The sequence below is a fragment of the Caretta caretta genome, chromosome 10, assembly GCF_965140235.1.
Source record: "Caretta caretta isolate rCarCar2 chromosome 10, rCarCar1.hap1, whole genome shotgun sequence".
NCBI classification, from domain to species: domain Eukaryota; kingdom Metazoa; phylum Chordata; order Testudines; family Cheloniidae; genus Caretta; species Caretta caretta.
In genome coordinates this window covers 72,141,315-72,165,857 of record NC_134215.1, presented here as the reverse complement: position 1 = coordinate 72,165,857, position 24,543 = coordinate 72,141,315, and the positions used below count along the sequence as shown (strand labels likewise).

Below are 24,543 nucleotides of genomic sequence, written 5' to 3'. Positions count from 1 at the left end.
ACTAGTATTGCTTGCTCATCTTAGCTTTTAAGCTCCCATTGACACTTAAAGTCACTATGCAGCTTGTGAACCTGCCCTTGCAAATATTATTAAGCAGATTACCTCTGAGAACCAGAGGTCACACCTGAGACTCTATTCCTTATCTTTTTTGAGCCACACAGCAGTCTTACAATTTAAGCTGTGGTACTCTGCATGCATCTAGAAAAGGAAGAGAAATCCTGTGGAGTATATCCTAAAGCTTCCAATCTTGCACACAGTTGGGCAGTAGATAGGGAGTCAGTGATATATAGAGATGTACAATGATCATTTTCATGAGTAGACAGTTTGGCCTTCACTTCCCAAAATGCTAATATGATTTAGGATTCTCCCAAAGACTTCCTCATGGGTGATGGCCCCATCTCACTAATTTTCTTTTCCTTCATCTATGATCTCTTTCTTTTCCCCAGAAGCTTCTACACTCCCCTGAACAACAGCATAAACAAAACAAAGGAAACTGTCTGTTTCTAAATTTAATGTTAAGACCCTCCCATTTTTTGGCACATATTAAGACCACATGACATTATTCTGGGGTTTTAAAATTCCCATCACTTTAATTAATCTGCTGTCCTTAAAAAGTTCCCAGGAGCTAGTGTATGATGATGTGGGATTTTGTTTTTTTAATTAGCTAACACTTGGGAGCCAGGTCATTGCTAGTTTAGTAATCACCCCCAACAGTGGGTCATCAGCAGGGTTAGAATTGAGCACCTCAGTTCATTAGCTGGAAGAAATAGTGGTCTGGACCTGCCACTACAGTGGGGTTGCATAGCACAGTTTACAAGTTCTGTTAACATAGATTTTTTTTTTTTAATCTACTGTGATGGCTAAATTTAAAAAAAAAAAACCTCTGTGTAGTGGTGGTGATGAATAGCTTATGACTATAAGGGCTTGTGATATTGAGAGGTTCCAGTGTTGTGTTGTGTGTGTTGCTTTCTGCGTTTGCATCATTATCTAGGGAATTTACATGCAACCGATAAGTGAGGCTAAAAGAGGATGTTTTGTTAATGGAGTGGAGGGACATTTTCTGCATTCCAAGTTTTGAAATTTTGTACAGGTTTTTCCAACATGATGATTCCCATCCACATGTACAATCCCCTGTGCTGTACCATTCTCGTTTTTAAGCACTCAGTTATCATTGTTATTCCTAGTGCAGCTCTTATGGCTTTCTAATTAGCTATTCAAATTAGGGAGAGTAGACATGATGGGTCTAGTCCAGAGATCGGCAACCTTTGGTACACGGCCTGTCAGGGAAATCTGCTTGCGGGCCGGGCCGGTTTGCTTACCTGCAGCGTCCGCAGGTTCGGCCGATCGCAGATCCCACTGGCCACATTTTGCTGCTCCAGGCCAATGACGGCCTGCATGCCAAAGGTTGCCCGATCCCTGCCCTACTTGCTTTTCGGCAAACAAGAAGTTAACTTCCTTAGACCGTGCGGATTACAGTCTGGGTTTAGGAAGGAAGGCCCAATCAGGCTTCCACACGCTAAGAACAGCTTGTTAAGGAAAGGAAGGTGCTTGAGAAGCCAGGAACCAACACTCCATTGTCTTGGGAATGGGCTGTCACCCAGACTCTGCTCTGAGTGTGTTTGTTTTTAGTTTACGTAAAACCATGTTTTGTGTCTCTAATTGTAACTGTAACCCTCAAAACTTGAAGAATAAATTTGAGCAGGAAACCTTTTTGGCTGACAGATTGTTTCTTCCATTACTGAAACAACAGCCCACTCCAACAGATATTTTAAAAAGAAAAGGAGTACTTGTGGCACCTTAGAGACTAACCAATTTATTTGAGCATGAGCAAATAAGCAAATAAATTGAGCAAATAAATTGGTTAGTCTCTAAGGTGCCACAAGTACTCCTTTTCTTTTTGCGAATACAGACTAACACGGCTGTTCCTCTGAAACCAGATATTTTAAAGGTATTTAACTCAGTAACAGCAACAATGAGGTTAATTTTTAGGTAAAACAAAATCACTGAATAAAAGGTGAGCCTCCTACAGTTGTTTAGTTCCTCTGTTAATCTTCATTGGAGCTGAAAAGTTGTTTTATGCTTTTCCTTAAAAGCTAACTCTTGTCTGCTATGTATGGATATTAAAGAGAGTACTTTTTATCAGAATAGGGTTTTTTCACAGCACCCTTAGCCAAAACGTTCCTTCCCCAAACTGTTGTGTGATGCACTGAATGCCCTTGACCACCACAGAAGAGGCTGCATTTCAGTGATACTGCATGTATATAATTTGTAAAGCACCTTGGGATGTATGTATAATAATATTATTTGCACTGAACTCATCTAGAAAGGAATTGGATTCACATCTGACCGACAGATCGCTTGGACAGCTTAACTTTTATTTCACATTTAAACAATAATGATAATTCCTAAACAGCACTTCTCATTTGTAAATCTCAAACCATTTTACAGAGGAGGGGTCAGTATCATTATCACCATTTTACAGATTGAGAAGCTGAGACTCAGGGAGGTGAAGTGTCTTGTTCAAGATCACCCATTGGCAGCACTGGGAATGGAATCCAAGTTTCCTGTGTCCCACTCTGGTGCTATATCCACTAGGCCACATTTGGTCCCTGTTAGTTTTGGCTCTTTAAAATTCTTTGTCTTACAAGAAGGGAGTGTCTTTTTTAAAATAGGAAATCAGTGTTATTTAGGAGAACTTTTCCTGAAGAACAGGAGGGATATTAGAGCCATGACTGTACGCTGCAGGCTCAAGCAACTTGTACCTTGTTTTTTTTACTAAACCAGTCTAAGAGATGAAGGCAAAACCATAAATGAACCAAATGTATCTCACATTTTTAAATTATATTTTGATTCTGTCCAGCTGTAATTTAAGAAACAAGCAAGTGCATATATGAAGGAAAGTAATTCTGATTTTTTTAAAATAGGGATTTTTTGTTTTAGTAAATTATTTTCATTTGGAAAATAAAAATCCCTTTGCCTGTTTTGGAGTTAGACAGCAAAACATAGTAATTTAGCAATTGTGCGCTATATGCATTCCTTTTGCGTCCAGTATTAATGTCCTTTAACTAACTGCACCCTTCTGGTGGTCAGCCAGGATGCAATCTTCCTTCCCTTCAGGGACACCGCCCTAATTATGACAACAGCTTCCTGTGACCCGGAAAAGAAACCAACTATTTCCTTCTCTAATAAAGTATTGTTCTCATCATAACTACTAAGTAATTTGTCTGGATTTAGGCAGTTCAATAAACTCCCATCATGACATGCAAATGCTAGCTACCATCCATGATGTAAAAAAAAAAAAAAAAAAATCAGTGACTTTATCAGGCTGCTTTTCCAGTTTTTTTCTGTTTGTTTTGTTTCACCCCAAACCGCATTTTAATAATATACTGTAATATACTTTTTCTAACACTACATCATAATTTTGTCACTGGAATATATTTACACAAAAATTATCTTTAATGGCCGATATTCCTTATCTTGACACACAGATCACTGAATTATTTCAACCAAAAATATATACTTACAGTGTGGGGGGGAAAGTATTACTCATGCAGTCTCCTCTGTGGATATTGGCTTTTCATGGATGTGTTTGGGGATAAGAATGTGGAAGCATTTCTTTAATACATGTCTTAAAAAATTTATCTTGTGCTCATTAAACTGATGCAAGAAGCAGGGCTAACGCCCACCAAACTTGTCAGTAAATTTTGAAGTATTTTACCGATGACTGTTTTCAAACACCTCATACTCCCTTTTTAATTGCCATAGCAGCTTTTAGCTGATATTTTTGTTCTGGTACAAATGCAGAACAGAAACATGCAGGCTCTGGAGTGGTCTAATTGCCTGATTTTTAAAGAGCCCACAATGCTGGACTTTGAGATGCCCCATAGTGGGAATGTGGTAATGGCATTTGTGTTCATGTTCATCCCTGTTGTCTGTTGCATTTGTAAAGGCACATCTCTCATCTGACAATTGAATTTGGTATTCTGTTATCTTTTTGCAAATGAGATTTGACAGACTGCAGCTCCTCGAATGCTCAGTTCCTGGTGAGTATCCGTGAGCCTGCTAGTTGAAAGCAGTTAGCCACTGTGGCTTTGGTGAATAGTCCATTATATACGACTGGATGGATCATTCTGAATATTATTATTTTAAATGATACAGTGCTGGGCTCTGCAGGAGTATACATTGAAACTTCCACTTTGGCCTTTTGTCTGAAAGTGATATCATCAACATGCTTGTGTTTTTTATACTAGCCACTGGGAACACAGGATAATCACAGACTTGCTTTAGGATGTATTGTCAGAATGTGGCCAATAGCCAAATAGAGCTAGCTTGGGTTCCACTTACTGCTTTTCGAGCAAACTAAACCCAAGATTACAGTATGAATAAAGACCCGTCCCACAAGGCGGCCAATCCTGTGGAACAGTATTTTTCAATTATAGTTGGATTTGACAAATGCTGAAAATCCTGACATTAACTTTTTGATAAATGGAAGGTGGTTGGGGGAGGGGACTAATCCTTTTGTGTGTGTGAGTGTGTGTGTGTGTTTGTTTATGCTACTGACTAATGTTCAGTTTGTGCTGTATGGTGCAGTGGAACAGTACATTAGCCTTTCTGCTGTAATGACTAAAAGCTACAAATCTGGTTCAGCTCATACAAAGAGGACTGAGTTTGCTGACTGAAGTCATATGACCTAGCAATCATCTGTGCCCATCATTTAAACTACATAAGTATTTGGCAGGCTTACAAATCTTTGCCTGGTAAAAGGCTTTAGGATTGGAAATGCAGGAGAAGCTACAGTGTAGGGTTACGATGCATTGACAGAACTGTGAGAGTGACATTAGTAGAATAGCAGGAAGTGCTGTAGTGTCAGGACTGGATTGTGTTGGCAGAACTGAGTAGGGAGCCCAACTTTACAATAGCAGGATGAGTTATTGGGTAGGATAAGACAAGAGAGCAAAGTTGTAGAGGGTGACTTACGCAAAAAAAAGAAACAGGTCTAGCTTTTGTGATGACTGGCTCTGGCCAGGGCTATCAGTTGAGACCTCTCTTAGCTAAGGTTCATGTTTTTATTTTTGCTGTAGCAGCCTGAAGAGGAACCGTGTGCTTGTGATGTCACCAGTTACAGCTCATCAGCAGATGACACAGTGTCTTTGGAGAGGAATTCCTCCCTTGGGAGTGACATATCCCTTCCACATGCTCTAAACCTCAACAGGCCTAAGGAGAGGCACACTGTGGATGGCAGCTGCATTAACATGGGAGCCGCAGGGGGACGGGAGAGTGAACTTGGTGGCTCAGGTGAGATGGAAGAAGAGATGGACAGTATTACAGAAGTGCCTACCCACTCCTCTGTCTTAAGAAATTCCATGCGACCACTGTCACCATTCCGACGGCACAGCTGGGGGCCAGGGAAGAATGCTGCCAATGAGGCAGAAATCAATCACAGGAGGTGAGTGAAGGGTTGTTTAAAGCTGTTTATACATACACAAGCACATGCATGTGGGCTTTGTGGTTGGCATTTGAAGGATGTGCAAAAACACAGAAAAGTGAGGTCAATCTTTGAACTCTGAGGAAAGAGAGAGAGAACCACCTACTACCAAAAAAAAAAATACCCCTCAAACAAACTAATCTTCCTGATTTTAATTACATGTTGAATTAAAAGTACTTTATGTCTACAATATATTTTAGCTTTTCAGAGGACTTAGGTCCTTATCTAAAGCCCATTGAAGTGAATGGAAACACCTTGACCAGTCCTTAATGTGAATTATCACCACCTGTTCCTATGCAGAGGGTTTTGCTAAAGGAAAGGTTATCTGAGTGTTAAATCTAGGTGACCACAGAATAAACATAGCCACTATTAATCAGTAGGGTTCTTACATTAAGGTATTGTATAGGGTGTAAGGCTGTAATGGAAAAAGATAGACCTTCAGTCTTGGGACTGGGGTGGCCTATTTTTGACTCCTGATAGAATTGCATATAGAATGAAGTGGACAGACCTATACACTGTGCCTAGGGTGTTCTTCCAGTTTCCCCCTCTGCTCTCTCTCCTTTCAGAAAAGACTAGGGAATGCCACAAAGGCAAGGCTTGCCATGTACCTCTTTACATCAACTACTGTGAAAAGAAATAATGTTGTTTTCCAGGACCACTCTTCCCTTGATCTCCAGTTGCAGCAAAATTCCACCCATAAAGTAATTGATTAGGAGTAAGCCCTCTACATTCTGAGTAACTATCAAGTTCTCTGACTCCCTTTGTACCCAGCATGTTCTTACGCGCATCAGCCTTTCTTCATTTACACCTCACAAAAGTTACTCTAGTTTTACATAGTCATTTAAGATCTTGGTTCTGTTGAAACCAAGTGAGTTTGGCCGTTGATTTAATAGGACCAACATCCCTTTAGAGCCAGGGTAGTCAAAGTTTGTTCCCTAAGTCACATATATTGGATACCACCCTCATCTGCAGTATGGATGTGTGGCTTGTTGGAGACTGCAAGTCCATCAGGAGTCAGATTGGAACCCATCCAGTTGACTGCTGGGAGTTGTTGTTTTCATGGGTCACAGCTCCGTATTAACAAGTAACATGGCCAGAGTTGTCTGCATTATATTAAAACCAATAGGTGTCCTTTGGTTCCTGGTAAATTACCAGAGGGCAGAGTTCGGTGACCCCTGATTTAGAGATATTAGTCACCCTTTAATGCATGTGCATAAATCCCCTTGACATTTCTAAATGTTATTTGCACGCACTGAAGAGAAATAATAGATCCTTAAATTATAAGTTTTATCTCCTCTAAAGCTAAACTTGAGAAACCATTCAGTACTCGGAAAGTTATATGCATTGTTTGTTTTGTTATGACTTTGTCACCCCTTTCTGGACTTCTTTCCAGGTCCCAGGATGACACACACACAAATAAAATCACACCAATATTTTAAAACAGCGAGAGAGGCAACTTCAGAGATCAAAGCCAGTTTATGACAGACTGAGTTTATAAACTCATAAATTCATTTAGAAAGATTTATTTTTATGTATTTAACTTATTATGTAAGGATTTCTGAGGGTAATAAACTCTGCATAGTTGGCAATTACAGCTAATGCTAAGCAGATGGAGTTAAAAACTTCTGAATCAGAGGTTGGATGGATATGTTTGTGACATGGGAAAATATACCTACTGTAAATGATTGATATATTCCTTTTTAAGTAAAGAAACAGAGGAATTATTTTCATATTTTCACGTACATAGCCACCAATAGACAAGATGTATGTCTGGCTGAAAGGTGACTTGCAAAGGGAAAACCAGTTGGGGTTTTTCACTTTTTTGCTTATTTATGATGCATAAAGGCCTGAAAATTAAGTTTTATTCAAACCTAAATCTCTATTTGGTTGATTGGTTTTTGCTAATAACTATTTAACTAGAATACTTTTGTTGGGATTTAACTCCTCCATCCCTTCAGTTAAGGGCTGAGGGCCTGATCTAATTCCATTCAAGTCAAAGGTAGTCTTTCCATTGGCTATAATGAAAGCTGGATCAGGCCTTGAGAGAGCTGCCCATATGAGACTCTACCCTCCCTCCACGGGTCCTCTAGCAAAAGCAGGGAATAACAGATTTGATATTCTCTATATTTCTATCGTAAAAAATTAGTGGAGCATAATCTTTTTTATTAAAAGAAGAAGAAAGACAAAATCTGTTGAGCATTTTAAATATCTTTTAAAATATGGTTTTTAAAACATTTTTTTCCTTTATAAATCTCCTGAAGAATACTTATAAGGCTCCAATGGAGCATGCTCATCCTTGGTAATTCTTAGAGTTCGTACTGATTTTTATACAGCTCACATGGGGTGGATTGCAGCTCATATGGACATACCCAGCCAACTTACCTAGTTAGTTAGCTCAGGTGCAGGTACTGGAGCAGTACAGGATTCATGGTGGAATGTACAAGGCCACTTGGAACCCAGGGCAATTACTCAGATGGCCAGCCCACACTGGAATCGTGCTACCGTGCATCACTGCGCCTGTGCCCAAGTTAGCTGGATTATAGCTGGCTTGAGGATGTCTCCATGAACTGCAGTCACACACCATGTTTTTGGCATTGACATGCCTTCAGATTGCCACTAATTGCCGAGTTTTTAATGCCCTTTTGAAGGAAAGAAAAAAATTAGATTTTTAATTTGATGGTCCTTTAGACTTTGTCTACACTACCACATAGAGGTGAGGGTTGCTAACAGTGGCTGCTGTTGAACTAGCACTGACTAGTTACTCCTTGTCTACACATGCAGCTGACCCATGATTGGCACCTGCTTATATGCAACCATTGTCAGTGGCCGTGATACTTTGTCTGGTAACAAGGCCTTACTGTGAAATAGAGGGAGAAAGATAACTTCACAGGAGACACATTGCTCCCTTAAGTGCTATAGTTTTTATACTCCCCTTTTCACTCCTTCCTTCTGCTGTTTGTTTGTTTTTTGGGGGAGGCGGGCGGGGGGGAAGAATGGGTGTTTTCCCTTCAGCTGTCATTTGTTCATTTTGTTCCATTTCTCATCTCTGACCACTTTCCATGATTCATTTTCAGTTCAATGCGAGTTCTGGGGGATGGTATAAGGAAGCCTCCCATTCATAGGAGAAGGTACAGAGCCAACTAACTTGACTAACCATTTTGCATTTGAATGTCTACTAACTTCATACTCTCATGTTAGTTGATCCAGTTTAGATTCAGTACTTCTCGGAACATTTGTCTGATAGAGACACACATCCAATTTCATCCCTCTCACCCTTAGCCTGACACAGCCCCGTTTTTACAACTTTCGTGCAAGCTGCAAAGTCATTCTTTCTAGGGCTTCTAGTTGAGGGGGTGGGTTGAAGGATATTGGACGTTGTGGATTGGAAGCATCCAACAAAATAATAAAATATTATATTATTATAAAAATTATTATAATAAAAGATTATATTATTATAAAAATTATTATAAAAATATATTTAGGACTGGAGGTTGAATTTAAATGGGCAAGTAATTGTTTATTTGTCTGTTCACTTTAATTATTCTTTAAAATATATCAAAATCCCTAGATCTCCAGGATAGGCACATAGGAACATATTTGAAACTAGTACAAAGGATACATAATACACTAGTTACACCTGTAGCAGCTGATTTGGTTAATTTTAACTTTCTGGGGGTTTTTCTTTAACTCTGCCTCTTAAAAGCTGGAAAATGAGCATGACTTTCAAACCCATTTTTGTCCCTTTCTATCTGGCAAACATTTATGATTTCTTATCCTCCCCATACATATTTATTTATATGTATAAATAAAATAAGGACAAGGCAAACTTACCCCTGTTTCGCTGTCGAAGCGTTAGCATGATTAGTTTATGTGGGTAGCAATGTTCACAGCTCAGGAAAGAGCTTTTTTAAAAAAACTGAGCGCTAGTTCTACACAAGCCCTGTGTAGGCCCTACAAAAATTGTTGTTGCTGTTACTGTTAGATTTCTTGGAGGTGCAGTAGGGGACCCTTCCTTCACTCTCCATGGCCCCAGTTTTATGGGGAGTTTTGTTGTTTTTGGCCACCCCCCAGGCCCGTTAATTCCTTTGATGTACCCACTTCTCTGACATTTTTCTTATGATCGTGTCATTGTTTTGACTGGAGAGACTAAGTACCTGCTGTGTTGGTTCACTTCATGTGCCATGACGCTCGATCTGCTACTGCCACAGAGCATGGCTCTCTTGTGTACAGTACTTTCCTAAGGCCTTGTCTATAGTAAAGGGGCTCAGCAAAATATTCCCACTAGTGCTATAACTGGTTCGGTTGCACCGGTGAGCATTTTTTCTACAAGATCTTTGGTTCTCTTCCTAGCTGTGTAGAGTGAAGCGTTAGCCCTTGACAAGCCTTTGACGTGGCCTTTGACCTTGACTCTTAGCTCCACAGAAGCACGCGCTCTCACGCCTTGCTGTAACATGCAGAAACCTAAATTCTCAAGCACGGCCTCAAGGAATTAGTGCTCTATGTGCCTTCTACAGTATCCTCCTTTTACAGTGCAACACAGACTGCACAGGCCTCAGTGAAGTATTTAGCATGTCTAATTATGATTTCATAGCCTCTGAGAAGAGCAAGTGAAGGGGGAAATGGTGAGATTTCCTCTGTGATTCCCTTTGAGGCTCTCAATCCAGTATCTCTTCATGCTTGCTCACACCTACTGATATCCTTATTATCTTCATTAATATACTAGACTTCAGGTTATTGATACACCCACCTTTAATGAAACGCTGTATACTCCATGCCGCTCAGACTCCACTCTGCTCTGTACTTTGTAAGGTGGCATTCAAGGATTGCCTTATGAGCATATGCATGCTAACTGCTTTTTAACCAGTTGCACGGTGATATCCACCTGACTTCTACAGAGGAGCTTTGGGTCCCTATGCAAATCATAAAGAGAATGCGTTTCAAGTTGGCCACTTAATATCACTGCTTACCTTTGCAATTTAGGTCAGATTCTTTAGTCAATATACTCTCATTCTATCTCTTTACCACTGCCCCAGCCCTGTTGATACCCTACAAGCTAGTGCTGGAGAGAAGACAATGGCACAGCGTCAAACTAATTCCAGTCTGTAGCTGGTCACACAAATGGCTCTTCCCTCTTCACCCTCCACACCGCCCCCCCCAACCTTCTGCCAAGGGTTTGTATATATTGTATGACGAGCCACTGTCTTCACTTTTGCGTAGTGTTGCCAATTGATTGTGGGTGGCTCACCAGCAGGATTATAATTCTATATGTCTGTGTTTTCCACAGCTTTTGCCAAGAATTTTTATTCCTCTCTGGGACCTTCTGCCATTTTCTCCAAGCCTCCTACTCCTTCATCTCTCAGTTATAGAGTTTCTGCCCTGCAGTTTTGTCGCCACACTATAAAATTAATATAGTTAAGAAATATATGTATGTAGAGAGATTTTATATATATACACACAGATCTACAGAACTGTCTGCTGTAGGTCAGTTTTCATTGTGAAGGAAATTGGATACACTCTCCTTCCCCCACCTCACCCCCACAATACACACACAGCTGCATGAGTATGTTGAACCTTTGTCTTAAGGGACACACAGGTCATCTATGGGTGTCAGCAGACTCTGAAGGTGAGAGCAGCCATGGAGCTGTAAATGATGTGAGGTAATCGTAGTATACATACACTGTATGTACACTCGTAGTATACAATACACTGACTCCCTTTGTGACCTTGAGCAAGTGTCTTATCCCCTTTGTTTCAGATTCTCCATCTGTAAAATGGAGATACTTCCTTATCCTGCAGTGGTTTACTTAGCTGCTGATTATAATGCTCTTTAAAGGTTGTGCTTGTTACAGCAAGGTAATTGTTCATAATGGATCTTTATGGTAATATTTTGGAAGCCATCAGAAAAGATATTCTCTCTATATCTGACAGCCTGCAGAGCACAGGAGCTTCACGAACAGATGCATCATGGCTAGGGCCCTAACAAATTTACGGTCCATTTTGGTCAATTTCACGGTCATAGGAATTTAAAAAATTGTAAATTTCATTATTTCAGATACTTAAATGTGAAATTTCACTGTGTTGTAATTGTAGGGCTCCTAAGCCAAAAAGGAGTTGTGGGGGTGGGTTGCAAGATTATTGTAGGGGGGGGCTGCGGTACTGCTACCTTTTCTTCTGTGCTGCTGCCGGCGGCAGCGCTGCCTTCAGAGCTGGGCAGCTGGAGCGCGGCGGCTGCTCGCCGGGAGCCCCGCTCTGAAGGCAGAGCCGCTGCCAGCAGCCGTGCAGAAGTACGGGTGACGTGGTGTGATATTGCCGCCCTTCCTTCTGCGCTGCTGCCTTCAGAGCTGGGCTCCTTCCTGGCCAACAGCCGACGCTCTCCGGCCACCCTGCTCTGAAGGCAGTGCAGAAGTAAGGGTGGCAATACTGCGACCCCCCCCACCCCTACAATAACCTTGTGACCCACCCACCCCCGCAACTGTCTTTTGGGACAGGACCCCCAATTTGAGAAACGCTGGTCTCCCCCTGTGAAATCTGTATAGTATAGGGTAAAAGTACACAAAAGACCAGATTTCACAGTCCGTGAAGTGTGAATTTGATAGGGTTCTAATTAGGACCCAATCGGCAACCTCAATATGAAACTACTTGGATTCCTGGACAAACTGCTGCTGGATACCCTCAGACTAAATACCGTGGGTTCTTCAGTTAACTGTTCTTACTTATTTATTCATTTAAGTTCCTTGGCCCCGTTTCTGAGTACTTCCAGTTTTGCTTGGAGTGCTGGAACGGAGAAGGGACAAGAGAAAGATGGCTTTATGCCTCCATGCACTCCCTGTATTGTGGGGCTGCCAATCTGGTACCTTTCACCCACCATTAATTAACATACAAGGTAAAAATCTTTCTAAATTAAATAAGTTTAACCGAGTCCTGAAGCATTCCCTTTCTGTGACAATCCAGTAACTGCAGTCCTTTTCCTTTGTCTGCCTTTGATATCCCCAGTTTGAGCTGGTGTCCCTCTGGAGTACAGTACATTACCATGGGTGCTGACTTTAATTGTAGAAGGTATGGTATAAATAAATGTGCAACAGCAAAGGGGCATTGCAAACACAGTGTTGTCAGCTCTTTGTGTGGTAGTCTGTTTCTCTGCTGCTCTGGCTGGAATGCGCTTGTGTCCATTTGCTTTGCTGTTCCCCCCCCGAGTCATGTTTGGTGTTGGGTCCTCTAGAGAGTGAAGTACTCTCTGCTAGTCTTGAGTGTGAGAGAAGCTGCATTATTCACCTGGAGCTGCTTTTTTTCTGTGATGATTTTTAGGCGCATCTTTCCATACAATCAGAGCAATGAAAGTGACAGCAAAAGAATCTAAGCCAGAGTTAATAAGATACAGTTATGTTCTCCTCCAGACTGACTGATATTTTATAGGCATTTAAATTCATACAGACTGCTTCTAGTACAATTAGAGTTCTTTTTGCTATCTCTTGAGCAGAGAAGCTAATCATTTAAACCTCTCTAGAACAAAATCTGTTAACCACAGATTTGGTTTTCCCAGGCACTTAAAACTTGTGTGTCCTGTAGAAAGTCCAGAGTCAGAATTAATTATCATAGGTCAGATCCTCAACAGAGGTACATTGGCAGAGCTTCAGCTCTGGACCCAGATTTATTTTTGCCTCCAACAATTAAAGGTTAGAATTCTAACTGTATTTTCTGGAAGCTAGATACCTCTGAAGTTTGAAATACAGATCATTTACTTTAGAACACTGATTTGAATGTGATCCAAATACAGTAGGTAAAAACCACAGATCATTATCAGCAGATGACTATTTGATGGCATGTCTGAAGTGAGTTGCTGTTCTTAGCCCTGTTATTAGAAGATAGATGTCAAGATCACAGCAAACTACCACCATGATTTTGGGCTGGAAGAATAAAAGCCTGTCCTCCCTAGATAATAGGAGTAGGACAGATTTCCCCTTGCAGATGTTTGGGAGTAAACTTTACAATGCATGCTATAGCTAAACACAATGCAATTAAAGGCTTTTGTGAATTGATAAAATTGCAGATTTCATGATTTGTCTCCCCTCTCATTTACTAACCTGAAAAAAATCTTTGGAAGCCAGATGTCTGAGTCTTCTGATTTAAGATTTACTTCAGCTTTTGCTTTCAAGATGATACATGTTTGTCAACCACCAGCTCTTCCAGGGATATGTAGAATACTAGTATCCATTTGGTGTCTACATGGATTTAAAGCTCCACTGGATGTGTAAATAATCTGTACATTACAAAGTATTTTTCTTTCCTTTTAACACGTTTTGAATGTTAACTCAGTAGTGAGTTGGATTTAATGATTAACCTTGAGTCCAAGTGTGTTGTACATATTAAGTGTTTTCTGTAAAACACGTGCTCCTCATCCAACCACAGCAAATTGTCATATAATATATGATGCATATAGAGGACAATCAAAAACATAAAAGTGTCACGGTAATTGACATCTTGTCTTCAGGCACTCATGGGTCATTAAATAGCAATTGATCTAACTCCAAAGTTTGAAAAAAGACGTGTTTTGAAATGCTAAGGTTATATAGCAGGATCCTATCCGAAAGATGTCAGGAGATGCGCTGGAACTAATTTGTTCATCTTTCACCTTTAGAAACGGGTTGAAATCCTCATTCATGTCAAAAATGAAAATGTGTGTACTGGTGTCATCTTTAGTTCCTACTGTATATTGGACCATAACAAAAGCCACCTTTCTCAGGGAAGGCCCTGGATCAGAATAGCAGAGTTTGCTGCACATGAGAATTGAGTTTCAGGGATAGAGCTCTGTTGGGGATCTAAGACTGGCATAGTTGGGGTAGGGTGACCCATATAGCAAGTGTGAAAAATTGGGACGGGGGTGGTGGGGTAATAGGAGCCTATATAAGAAAAAGCCCCAAATATTGGGACTGTCCCTATAAAATCCGGACATCTTGTCACCCTATTGGGGGCACTGCAGGTCAGGAATGAGGTGACTCTATAGATCTGTAGGTTGACCCAGGCCTGGAATTGCAAGGGATGCTGCAGGTCAGGATTGAGGTGCTGGATACAGTGCTTTTGATAGAACAGTGAGGCTGGGAAGATAATGTAATGTGTGGTGGCAGGGAATGGAGGTTGGCGTTGCAGGCGAGAATTGAGCTACGCTAGCATGGCTCTTCGTAGGGAAAACTTGCATATCAGCAGCCGTCACTGTGGCTGAGTCTGGCCAACTCTTTCATAAGCACCAATGTTGCAGACAAATGCTTTTTGTTTTGTTTTAAGTGATCTTGTCTGACTCAGTTGGATAACCTAGCTGCAGCGGCAAAAGCTGAAATGTGATTCATTGGCCGATGGAGACTGTACTTATTTAATACTTAGATTTTGGTACTGATGCCCTGCTTTCTGCCAAAGCCTTGTACAGTGGCAAATGCTAAGCAGCATCAAGGAACATCTCTGCGAAGAAGAGTTGTACACATTCAATTTATTGCTGTCTATAAACCAATAGCTTCGTAGGTGTAATAGGATAGAGAATATTTCAGCATAGAACATCTGTTCAGGGCAAATAGCATCAGGATATACCAGCTATGTCTAGCTTAAATTGAACCACATCCAGTATATCTTTTAAAGCTGAGAAAATGGAATGAGTGGAAATAAGAACACCTAAAAAAGCTCCCAGTATTTCTTTTGCACTGTTCAAGAGAGGGAGAAGGAGTCCAATAACACAGAAATGTATTGGTCCATTATTCTCACGCAACCATTTGCCTGAGTGTACCAAGATACTGCTGTCTGCAGTGAAAGGGATATAATTATTAAATCACACCACAAGCAGCTATCTGCACTAGGTCACGTATATTACTCCAGGAAGTAACACAAACTGAGGGAATAATATGTTTTTCACTCCACGGAGAATGTCGAGGTTGCATCCTCTTTGAATTAGAACGTGGCTCATGCACACATTGTATATTAAAGCATTAAAAATTTTCAGGGTCTAACCTCTCTGATTTTTCTTCAGTTACAGCCTAGAAGGCCTTGCAGGAGACTCTGATGATAACAAGAAGCCCTCTTCAAATTTAGAGACTTCCTCTTTGAGTTCCAAAGACCTCAGGCGAAGTCCACTTGCTAATGATGAACGTGGCTCCTTGGTCTCACTCACTGAAGAGGAAGTAGAATCTGAGCAGGGGGAAATCAGAGGGTTTGACCATCAGGTAAAGCTGTACTTTTCTTATTGTTGGGTTTTCATAAAACTCTAAATCAAAGTCTCCCAAACTTTGCCCAAGTGAGGGTCTCCTTTGCATGCATAATACAGAGATATTTTCATCTTTAATGTAGAGATATGCCTGGCAAAGGCTAAAAGATGCATCACTCCCACTTGATCAAAGCAGACTTGTTACTCAGCTATAGAAGCAGCATGGTTAGACCCTAGGACAGGGAACAAGCAACTCCTGAGTTCTCTGCTACTGACTGGATGGTCTTGGAAAAGTCACTTTGCTTCTGTAAAATGGAGTTAATAACACTTCTCCCATAGCGGTGTTATGAGGTTTAAAAAAATGAATGTTTGTGTGGCACTTTGAAGATGTGAAGCATATATAAGTACTACATATTATTTTATCTGTTAAGTTTTTTAGGTTTATACCTATAATGTAGAAGAAAATGAGGACCTTTCTCTTTCATAATAACCCGTATTCTGATTTTTTTAATGGTCTCACCCTACTGTTACAAGCAGCAACTAAATGCAATATCACAGATGGAGAATTATGCAAATTTAGGTTCACCTTCTTGGAGAGGAGGTAGATGGGGATGATTTAATCTGGAGAGATGGGCCTGTGTTTTGTGGACATGTATCTTCAATCTGTTTTATTAAAAAGACAAATATATTAAATGCATTGAATATCTGAAAGCCACATTTCCTCCCTAATACTTCTCTGGGCAGACACAAAAGAACTGGGGGTTATTCAGCTGCTCCTGTTTAACTGCCAGAGAAGGTCTTTGTTGACTGATCCTGGCACATTGATTTTCTGTGACATCTTCATGAGTCTCACACAGAGGAAATTGGTGTTGCTTGGTGCATCTGTCAGTTGAGCATCAAAGTGTTGTTGAAAGTGGCATTTGAGGCACAGCCTAAGTAAATCCTTACTTCCCAAGGTGAATGGAGTAACCAGGGCTCGTGAGAACTGATCTGTGAGAGCTGGCATTACGATGTGGGATTGTATCTCTTAGCCATTGTTTTGATGAATGGTATTCATTGAAAGTCCATCGTTACAGCTACATACCCTCCGTGTCAGACTCTTGCCATTTTGTACTGACAGCTGGTGTGTAACCTTGATTTGTGTGTTCCCAATTAATAGGCTAAGGATAAGAAATAGAACCAAACTGAACTCTTTAAGGTTCAAGCTTCTGGGGCAGTAACAGATTATTTCATGTAATGGAGGACTGTGAATGACACAATGAGGGACGGAATTAAAGACTTTACTTAAAATAAAATAATTAGTTAAAGCAGACAGGCATTACAGGGTAACCATACAGTGCATTTATACCCACATTCCAGGATAAAATGGTACATCCAGGGTGATCAGTCCCGAGATGAGAAGATTGAGTATATCATCATTTCTCTCTCTGGTACCCCAAATTAGCATACTACTCTTTATATAATCAATTATAACACCCCTTAATTAATTAGCATTAGGTCTACCTTTTACTGTATTTACCATAATTAATATTTTCTGCTTTCTCATTGGTTGTTTAACATTACACATAATCTTTCTTAATATCTATGTAAATATCATTCCAATAACTATCAGTACAGATAGCATTCTTCCAAAACATTCACATTTTGTCTACAACACTTGTTAAAACTAGTTAAAACCAAAATCTGTTTACAACGCGGCCTAGGATTGTGTCCAAATTTATCTCTAACTTGCCTCTAAATTATCTCACTTTACTCACATTTTACTAGGCCTTATTATTATCAAGCCAAAATTTAAGGCCCAAAAGCATATTTTCTACTTATATTTCAGCACATTTCTATTTAACATAAGCAAATATCATCTACAGCTGGAGGGGTTGAAATCACAGCGGTATTTTCATTGGTCATCAGACAACAAACATACATTTTATTGGCTTGCCAGAGAGGGAAGCACCCTGTGCTTGCCTCTATTTTTGTTACATACTTACATTTGCAAAAAGAAAAGGAGTACTTGTGGTTAGAGACTAACCAATTTATTCTCTGAGGTGCCACAAGTACTCCTTTTCTTTTTGCAAATACAGACTAACACGGCTGTTACTCTGATACTTACATTTGTTTCCCATTTTTAAAGACGTTGCACTTCACTTTTACAATTCATGTGTGTTTTTGTCATGCTGCAATTCACCATTTTTGTGCCCTACCACCCTAGTTGGGCCCATCCCTTTGGGGAAGATATTCTTGAGTGTTTTAATGTTCCAGTGTTAAAGGAATAGGCAACTAATACATTTAAACACTAGACTGTAGTCTGCAGTTGGGGTGAGGGCATTGCTTGGCATATCTGCTTAATAGAGGTTTTTTTTGTATCCCATAGACACGCCAAAGATCACAGCCACATGGATTTAGTTTCTGTACTTCTGCCACTTCTCCGCTGACCAAATCTATTTCGCTAATGACAATCACTCAACCAGGACTAGACAGTGAGTAAACATGACTTTCCATATGCAGTATTCATGTATCCCTTGCTAACTCCCCAAGATAGAATCCCCCCCAACTTTTTCTGTCTTTCTTTCTGTCTTATTACTTGAAGTAGAGGTACGCTTCTCTACTGCATTTAATTACAAAAAAGGGGCATCTTTCATTTAGACCCAAATTTACCACCTTGCATACATAGAATTATTTTACTCTGTTAACATAAATTATTGGTATCAGAACTGATGTTTCTTGAGTATATTATAAAAAACTGATTATGTTCATGATAAATCCTATATCCTTTTTGAATTTCTTCCTCTGCTGTTACTATAATGCTTCCTCATTTGAGGTATTTCTTTTCCGTATCTTGGAGAGTTGAGAGATGTAGAGATATAGAATTTGAATCATCTGTATCCTTCAGGAGAAATGCCATAAGACTACTCTTAAGGCCGGAGAGGGAATGTCTTCATGATATTTGTTCTCTAAAGGAGTTTATTCATTAATATTCCTGTTACCCAAATCAACCTTTCTGTGCGTTGAAGGGCATAACTTCAAGTTGCATGCTTTGAGGAGAAGCAACAGATGCAGAAGTGAAATGTCAAAAGTCTGGGGTGCTTTTCTTAAGTTAATTTCAGTGAAAAGAATAAGTAGTTTGCAAAGTCTTCTTTATTCCAGATGTACTTGAGAAGATCACACACTTCTTCTCCTCACTAAGTGTTGGCCAGGCAGTATGTTTGGTCTGCTTTTATACAATTCCTCATTGGCTTTATGAGACCAGCTCTGAGCTTTTTCTCATTACTGAAATGCATATGATCTATGGTTGATTCTTCAGTCTTTACATATTGTGGATTACATTTTACTAAAAATAACCTGTCTGTTTTTGGCCCATTTGTCAAAATCATCCAAACAAAGTTAACAGTTACACCAGAGATTTGTTTGGCCTTACATTTATAAAAACCAATTCTGTCTCACCTAGATTCATCATGGGGCTCCTCCCCAGAACTCAGTGACAAAACAGCCATTCAGTGGGATCATCACACCCAAAAGGACATGTTCCTAGCAAAAAGACACGCTTTAAAGTAGAGAGTTTTATTTCGTTTGGAAGCTTACAGGGAGAACCATACAGAGAGGGTGCCTTGTGACATTTTTAAGTTCAGTGCCCTCATTCTTCCATGATTAATAAGCATGTGGCTTAAAGGATGTGTCTCATAGCAACAGTAACCAAAACACCACGAAATCCATCCAATAAAAAAAACTACTTCCATCTTACAAACATCTTACTCTATATTATGTCATACCCTCTTTCCTCTTTTTGCTCAAGCCCTTCATTTTTTCTTTTAAGTAAACAGTTTGTTGGCATCATTTCCAGTTGCTAACTAAACACTAAATAGCACAGTCCCAAAAAAACAGACTTTTTTAGAGGACCAGAAAGCTTGGCAACCTAATGCTTTTCTCCCCATTACTTGGAAACTTTCTGTAGGGCTCACTGAGGAGATTGCATCAGGAAAAGACTTACGCCACCTCACTTTCAAGTAAACTCCGACCCATTTCATAAAGAGGTTTCCCTCATAATGCACATTACGGGTACCAGCAAGACCTGAACTGGGAGCAGATAAACTTGGTCACAAATCCCTCCCTTTGTTTTTGTCTAATTAACGTCGGCCCAACCAGAGCACGCTATATATGCAGGGAATGAAAGTGGTAACTCAAACAGGAGGCTATGGAAATTGAATATTGTTAATCAAACCAGTTTAGGGTATAATAGTAGGGTCAGTCTGGTGGGCCAAATTATGGGCCTAAATTTTCAAGACTGTCTAACTTTCTGAGTGGCTAATTTGAGATACCTTAGAGAAGCCTGATTTACACTCAGCACTTTCTGAAAATCAGGTCCCTTTAAGATGTTTGAAGTTAGACAGCTAAAAAGTAAGGCATCCAAACTCATTAGTCATTTTGAAAATTTTTGTCATAAGGTCTGTTCGTAGCTCTGCCACTTATGAATGTGGAAACTTGGGCAAAACACTTCACCTTTCAGTGTCTCCATTTCATCATCATTATCATCATGGCAAATACCAAAGGGATGTAGCCTCCTTGTAGAACAAGCGCCACCCGGATCAGTCTTTAGCAAGGTCATCTTTAAAAGAGGCAGGATGATGATTCTTACCAGCCCAAGGGTGCATTGAGTCTTAGTGTTGGTGAAGTGCTTTTGTGTCTTTTGTTGGAGGATCTCACGGTATAATACATAACTTCTATTGGATTTCCAAAACTGAACATCAATCTGTTCATTACTGCATACTTAGTTATACAAGAATAAATCTCAGTGATTTCATAGAAGTAAATAAAGTAAATAAAATCTAGAACAAGTTTAATTGTCCATGATTATTCTGTCCACTTGAATAATTTTATAAGAACCCAAGAACAGCCATACTGGGTGAGACCAAAGGTCCATCTAGCCCAGTATCCTGTCTTCCATCAGTGACCAATGCCAGATTCCCCAGAGGGAATGAACAGAACAGGTGTTCATCGAGTGATCAATCCCCTGTCGCCCATTCCCAGCTTCTGGCAAACAGAGGCTAGGGACACCATCCCTATGCATCCTGGCTAATAGCCATTGATGGACCTAACCTCCATGAATGTATCTAGTTCTTTTTTGAACCCTGTTATAGTCTTGGCCTTCACAACATCCTCTGGCAAGGAGTTTCACAGGTTGACTGTGCATTGTCTGAAGAAATACTTCCTTTTGTTTGTTTTAAACATGCTGCCTATTGATGTCATTTGGTGACCCCTAGTTCTTGTGTTATACTAGATGATATAAAATAAAGTGTATCCCAAACACTACAAGGTGCCTGGATGGGAAGAAAACAGCTTGTTTTGCACAAAAGCTTTAAAAATAAAACCCAAATGGGTAAATGTTTGGGGGATTTTGGCCTGATTTTGGTCTCTGCATGTGCTTTGTCATGTGTTGGTTTGGGAGCTGGTTGTAGAGTTGCACTTCCTCTAATCCCTCCAGATCTGTTGTTCCTGCCGCATCCACACTATCCTGAAGGAGTTGGCTGATGTGCACTTAGCATTCACAAATGCTAATGCTGCAGCATTTTATATAATCAGAGAGTTCACAAGAGCTGTTGGCTGGAATATGCTGAAGGCTGCTCCCAATTTTGAATAACACATTTCCAGTGAGGAGAATTGTTACGAAGTCAGGAACTTCTAAAAATAAAAATAACTAAACTGAAGCAGGAACTAAGCCATGCCTGGGGAGCCTGTTCTCTCTACACTTAAAATATTGCGGCTCATCTTTGCTCTTCGAGAATAGTCTGACAAGATAGTAACCTAAAAAGGAGAAAAAATAATTATTCACCATCGTGGTTTTCAGAGCCAAGATGCAGGGAACATGAGCGATTTGTTTGTCCGTCAGCAAGTTTAAGAGGATATGTGAATAAAACAAAAACTTAATTTTGTCTGCAAATGTCCCAGCTAAATGCCTTCCACTGGGAAATGCATCTCTGAGTGTTTTGCATTAAGCAGTACCATTGGTTCTTGAGTGTGTCACATGACCTTGACCAGTCCTTCCCATGCGTGGGCATATTGTCCAGTGACAGAGAAAACACTGCGGGAGATTTTTCATCATGTTGCTTGTTTTGTCTGGGTAATCCTGTGCATTCTGAATTTCCATTTTGTCTTAAGGTACAGAACCAAAAATATACAAGAGACTCTTTATAAATGGTCAAAAACACATTTGTGTTTTCTTCTCAGTTGTTTCTTTAAAACTGAAATTTGGTTCCTTAGCATTTGTTTCCTCTATTGTGCATGCAGGCATGCAAGTTTATGTGTGACAAAGGGTTGCTCACAAGTTCTAGGATATATGCGCTGATTTGTTATTGTGGTGTTGCTCAGAAAGGCAGAATTTTGTTGTAGGCATTGCTAGTATGCTTAAGAAAATAAAGCATTAAAGTTTTTATTGTTTTGTGTGGAAAAGGCATGAAGACTCAAAAGAATTACAATGATTTTGAAGAAAGGTTTTTAAAAGACAGGTCAATTTTTCCCCCCACCAGTTGTTCCTGTAGGTAGCTAACTATGTTACCTCCCTATTTTCTTTAGTAACTTCTTGCAGCTAACTGCAGTATTCCAAATTGATGTGCTATCTTATGTCTGCTTGGTTGCTCTTTAAAGAAAAGGCTACTTTTGCATGACTCTAAATTGCACTGGAAAGCAATTCCTCTCCATAAATCTGTAAAACTATGCACGTTTCAAGTTGAGTATCAGTCTTCCCTCTTTCTCCTTTTTGCCTCTATTTTCACATATGGAAAATCCCTGTAGTGTTTAATAGAAAATAATAGTCACTCTACAGTACTTAATAGGGAATCATATCGAGCAGGGGGTTGGACTAGATGACCTTCTGGGGTCCCTTCCAACCCTGATATTCTATGATTCTATGATTCTATATCTGTGCTGTAGAATTCTGTAGTATGGCTAGAAACTTGCAGGATTTAATAGAGAATCATACTCATCCTACAGGTTCATTAAGCGTAACTTTATAGAGTCCTACTAAATTGATATTGTTTTATCCCTATTAAATTCCATAGTTCTTTTCCATAAGAGCTATTATGCCTGATAGGACACAATGCCTCTATTTCAAGAAAACTACTCTCTTTAGCCAAAGATTAGATGGTCTCCTGCTATTAAGACACTTCTCTTAAAATACATTAATTTAAAAAGCAAGTGCAGTAGAATGCTCCTCCTCTGTGGAGATTTACGAGAGTACTGAAATATGCCGGGAGTCATTGGCCCTGGTTCCTAGGAAAAAAAACAGACCAGGAGAGAAACATTGTCATTTCACAAACTGCATTAAAATAAGAAAAAAGCAAAACATTTAAGTATGTGACAGAATTATACTTATGAGCTTTTGCTAGCTTCAGTCCTGTTACAGGGGTCCACATCACGAAATAATTTGGCGCCCTAATTGGCAGACTCATTGAAGTTGGACTGAGTAGGTCATAGAGATTCATCCTCCCTATAAGTAGTTCCTGTAGAAGATGAGGTATGCACTTCGAAAAGAACAGGAGAAGGAAGGCTGCTGCTGTGAATGCTATATTTGTTTGAAAGATAAACTAGGGTGTTTAGCGCCTTTCACAAGCATAAAATTAACTGGATCTTTTAAGAGTGGCAATGGTGGCAACAACACTAAATAAATAAATAAATAAAGCCAACAGTTCAGCAACACTGTATGGCTATAATAGCACCCGGTGTGCCACTTTACAAGTATTTTGAGACATTAAAATGGATTCCCTGGCAATTATCCCAATAAGTTCAGTAGGTGCTATTTATTCTGGGATGCGTTAGGTGAATTTTACTGTATTTGGAAACATAATTGTTCAAATATATTATCCTGTTGAGCACTGCTACAAAAAGCTGCCAGTGAAAATAAGAGAAGCCTTGTCCCCAAAGTTATGCATGGAATTAAACTTGCACCTTTTAAAATAAAAATGGAAACATGCTGAATTCTTTGCTGCCCATGCCTTTTCTGAAACCAGCTGCTCTGCAGACGTTTATTTTGCTTTCTTTTTAGTTTGCTTTTGGCTGCTTTCCTCTCCTTTTTATTATTAAATGCATTTTCATGCATGCTCTAACGTCTGCTGTTAACCCACTTCTCAGCCCAGAGACGGACTCGACCATCCGGACGAATCTCCTTCTCCTTCAACATCTCTCCGCTCATCCCTAAGTCTAAAATTCTCTTTTCTATTGGCTCTTCTTCCAGTGATGAGGAGGAGGAGGAGTTGGATAGTAAGTAATCATTTTACATGAACTGCAGCCATTATGGGTGGAGGTAAAGGAAAGGTATTTCTGCTTTTTACACCTGGCTGTTTTAGCTTGTGAGCATTAAACTAATCTTTCCATTGCATGATGCCTAACAGCTTCACCTTCGCCATTGTGTCTAAATACTTCAGTAACAGCAGAATGAAAGGATTCTAATCCAAAGTCTTTAATATTCCAACACCTTGACTTCTCAGCTAATTAGTTTTTGATGTGTTCACAATATTCTTCCTTTCTGACGCATCAAGGAGGCTTTATAAAGGTTGATTGTATCAGGTCAGTAAGTGTGGTGTACCTACTGCCATGAGAATGAGAAATACCGTTGTTGATCTTTCAAAAAAACTGTTGTATTGTGGTTTTTCCAGCACGCTGGGAATATCAGTAGAGATGGGACCCCAAACCATGCGTGTGGATCTGAATGCTCATAAACTGCACTGGTGAGCGTTTGTCCGCTATGGGCATTTGCAGTCTGAGCATTGATTCAGAATAGAATTTCACACCTGCCCCTGTTATCTGGTGAGTTAAAAGCACACATCTGAGCCAAACATGTTCAAAATTCGGGAGTTCAAAATCTGGATCCAGATTTTCTGGTTGAGGCCAC

The 24,543-nt window shown here is 39.9% G+C and overlaps 1 protein-coding gene across 11 annotated transcripts in view; it reads left to right on the top strand.

Annotated features, from left to right (window-relative positions):
* The window catches only part of AKAP13 (A-kinase anchoring protein 13), a 325,971-nt gene that overhangs the window by 240,833 nt on the left and 60,595 nt on the right, over positions 1–24,543 (top strand). For 5 of the 11 annotated variants that reach the window (XM_075133177.1, XM_075133178.1, XM_048868192.2 and 2 more), the window contains 5 exons: positions 5,082–5,446; positions 8,560–8,613; positions 12,479–12,541; positions 15,495–15,687; positions 18,037–18,142. In XM_075133177.1, the coding sequence (XP_074989278.1) occupies positions 5,082–5,446; positions 8,560–8,613; positions 12,479–12,541; positions 15,495–15,687; positions 18,037–18,142 (781 nt within the window). The remainder of the gene's footprint in view (positions 1–5,081; positions 5,447–8,559; positions 8,614–12,478; positions 12,542–15,494; positions 15,688–18,036; positions 18,143–24,543) is intronic. The other 6 variants (XM_075133185.1, XM_048868200.2, XM_075133179.1 and 3 more) reach the window with 5 other exon arrangements.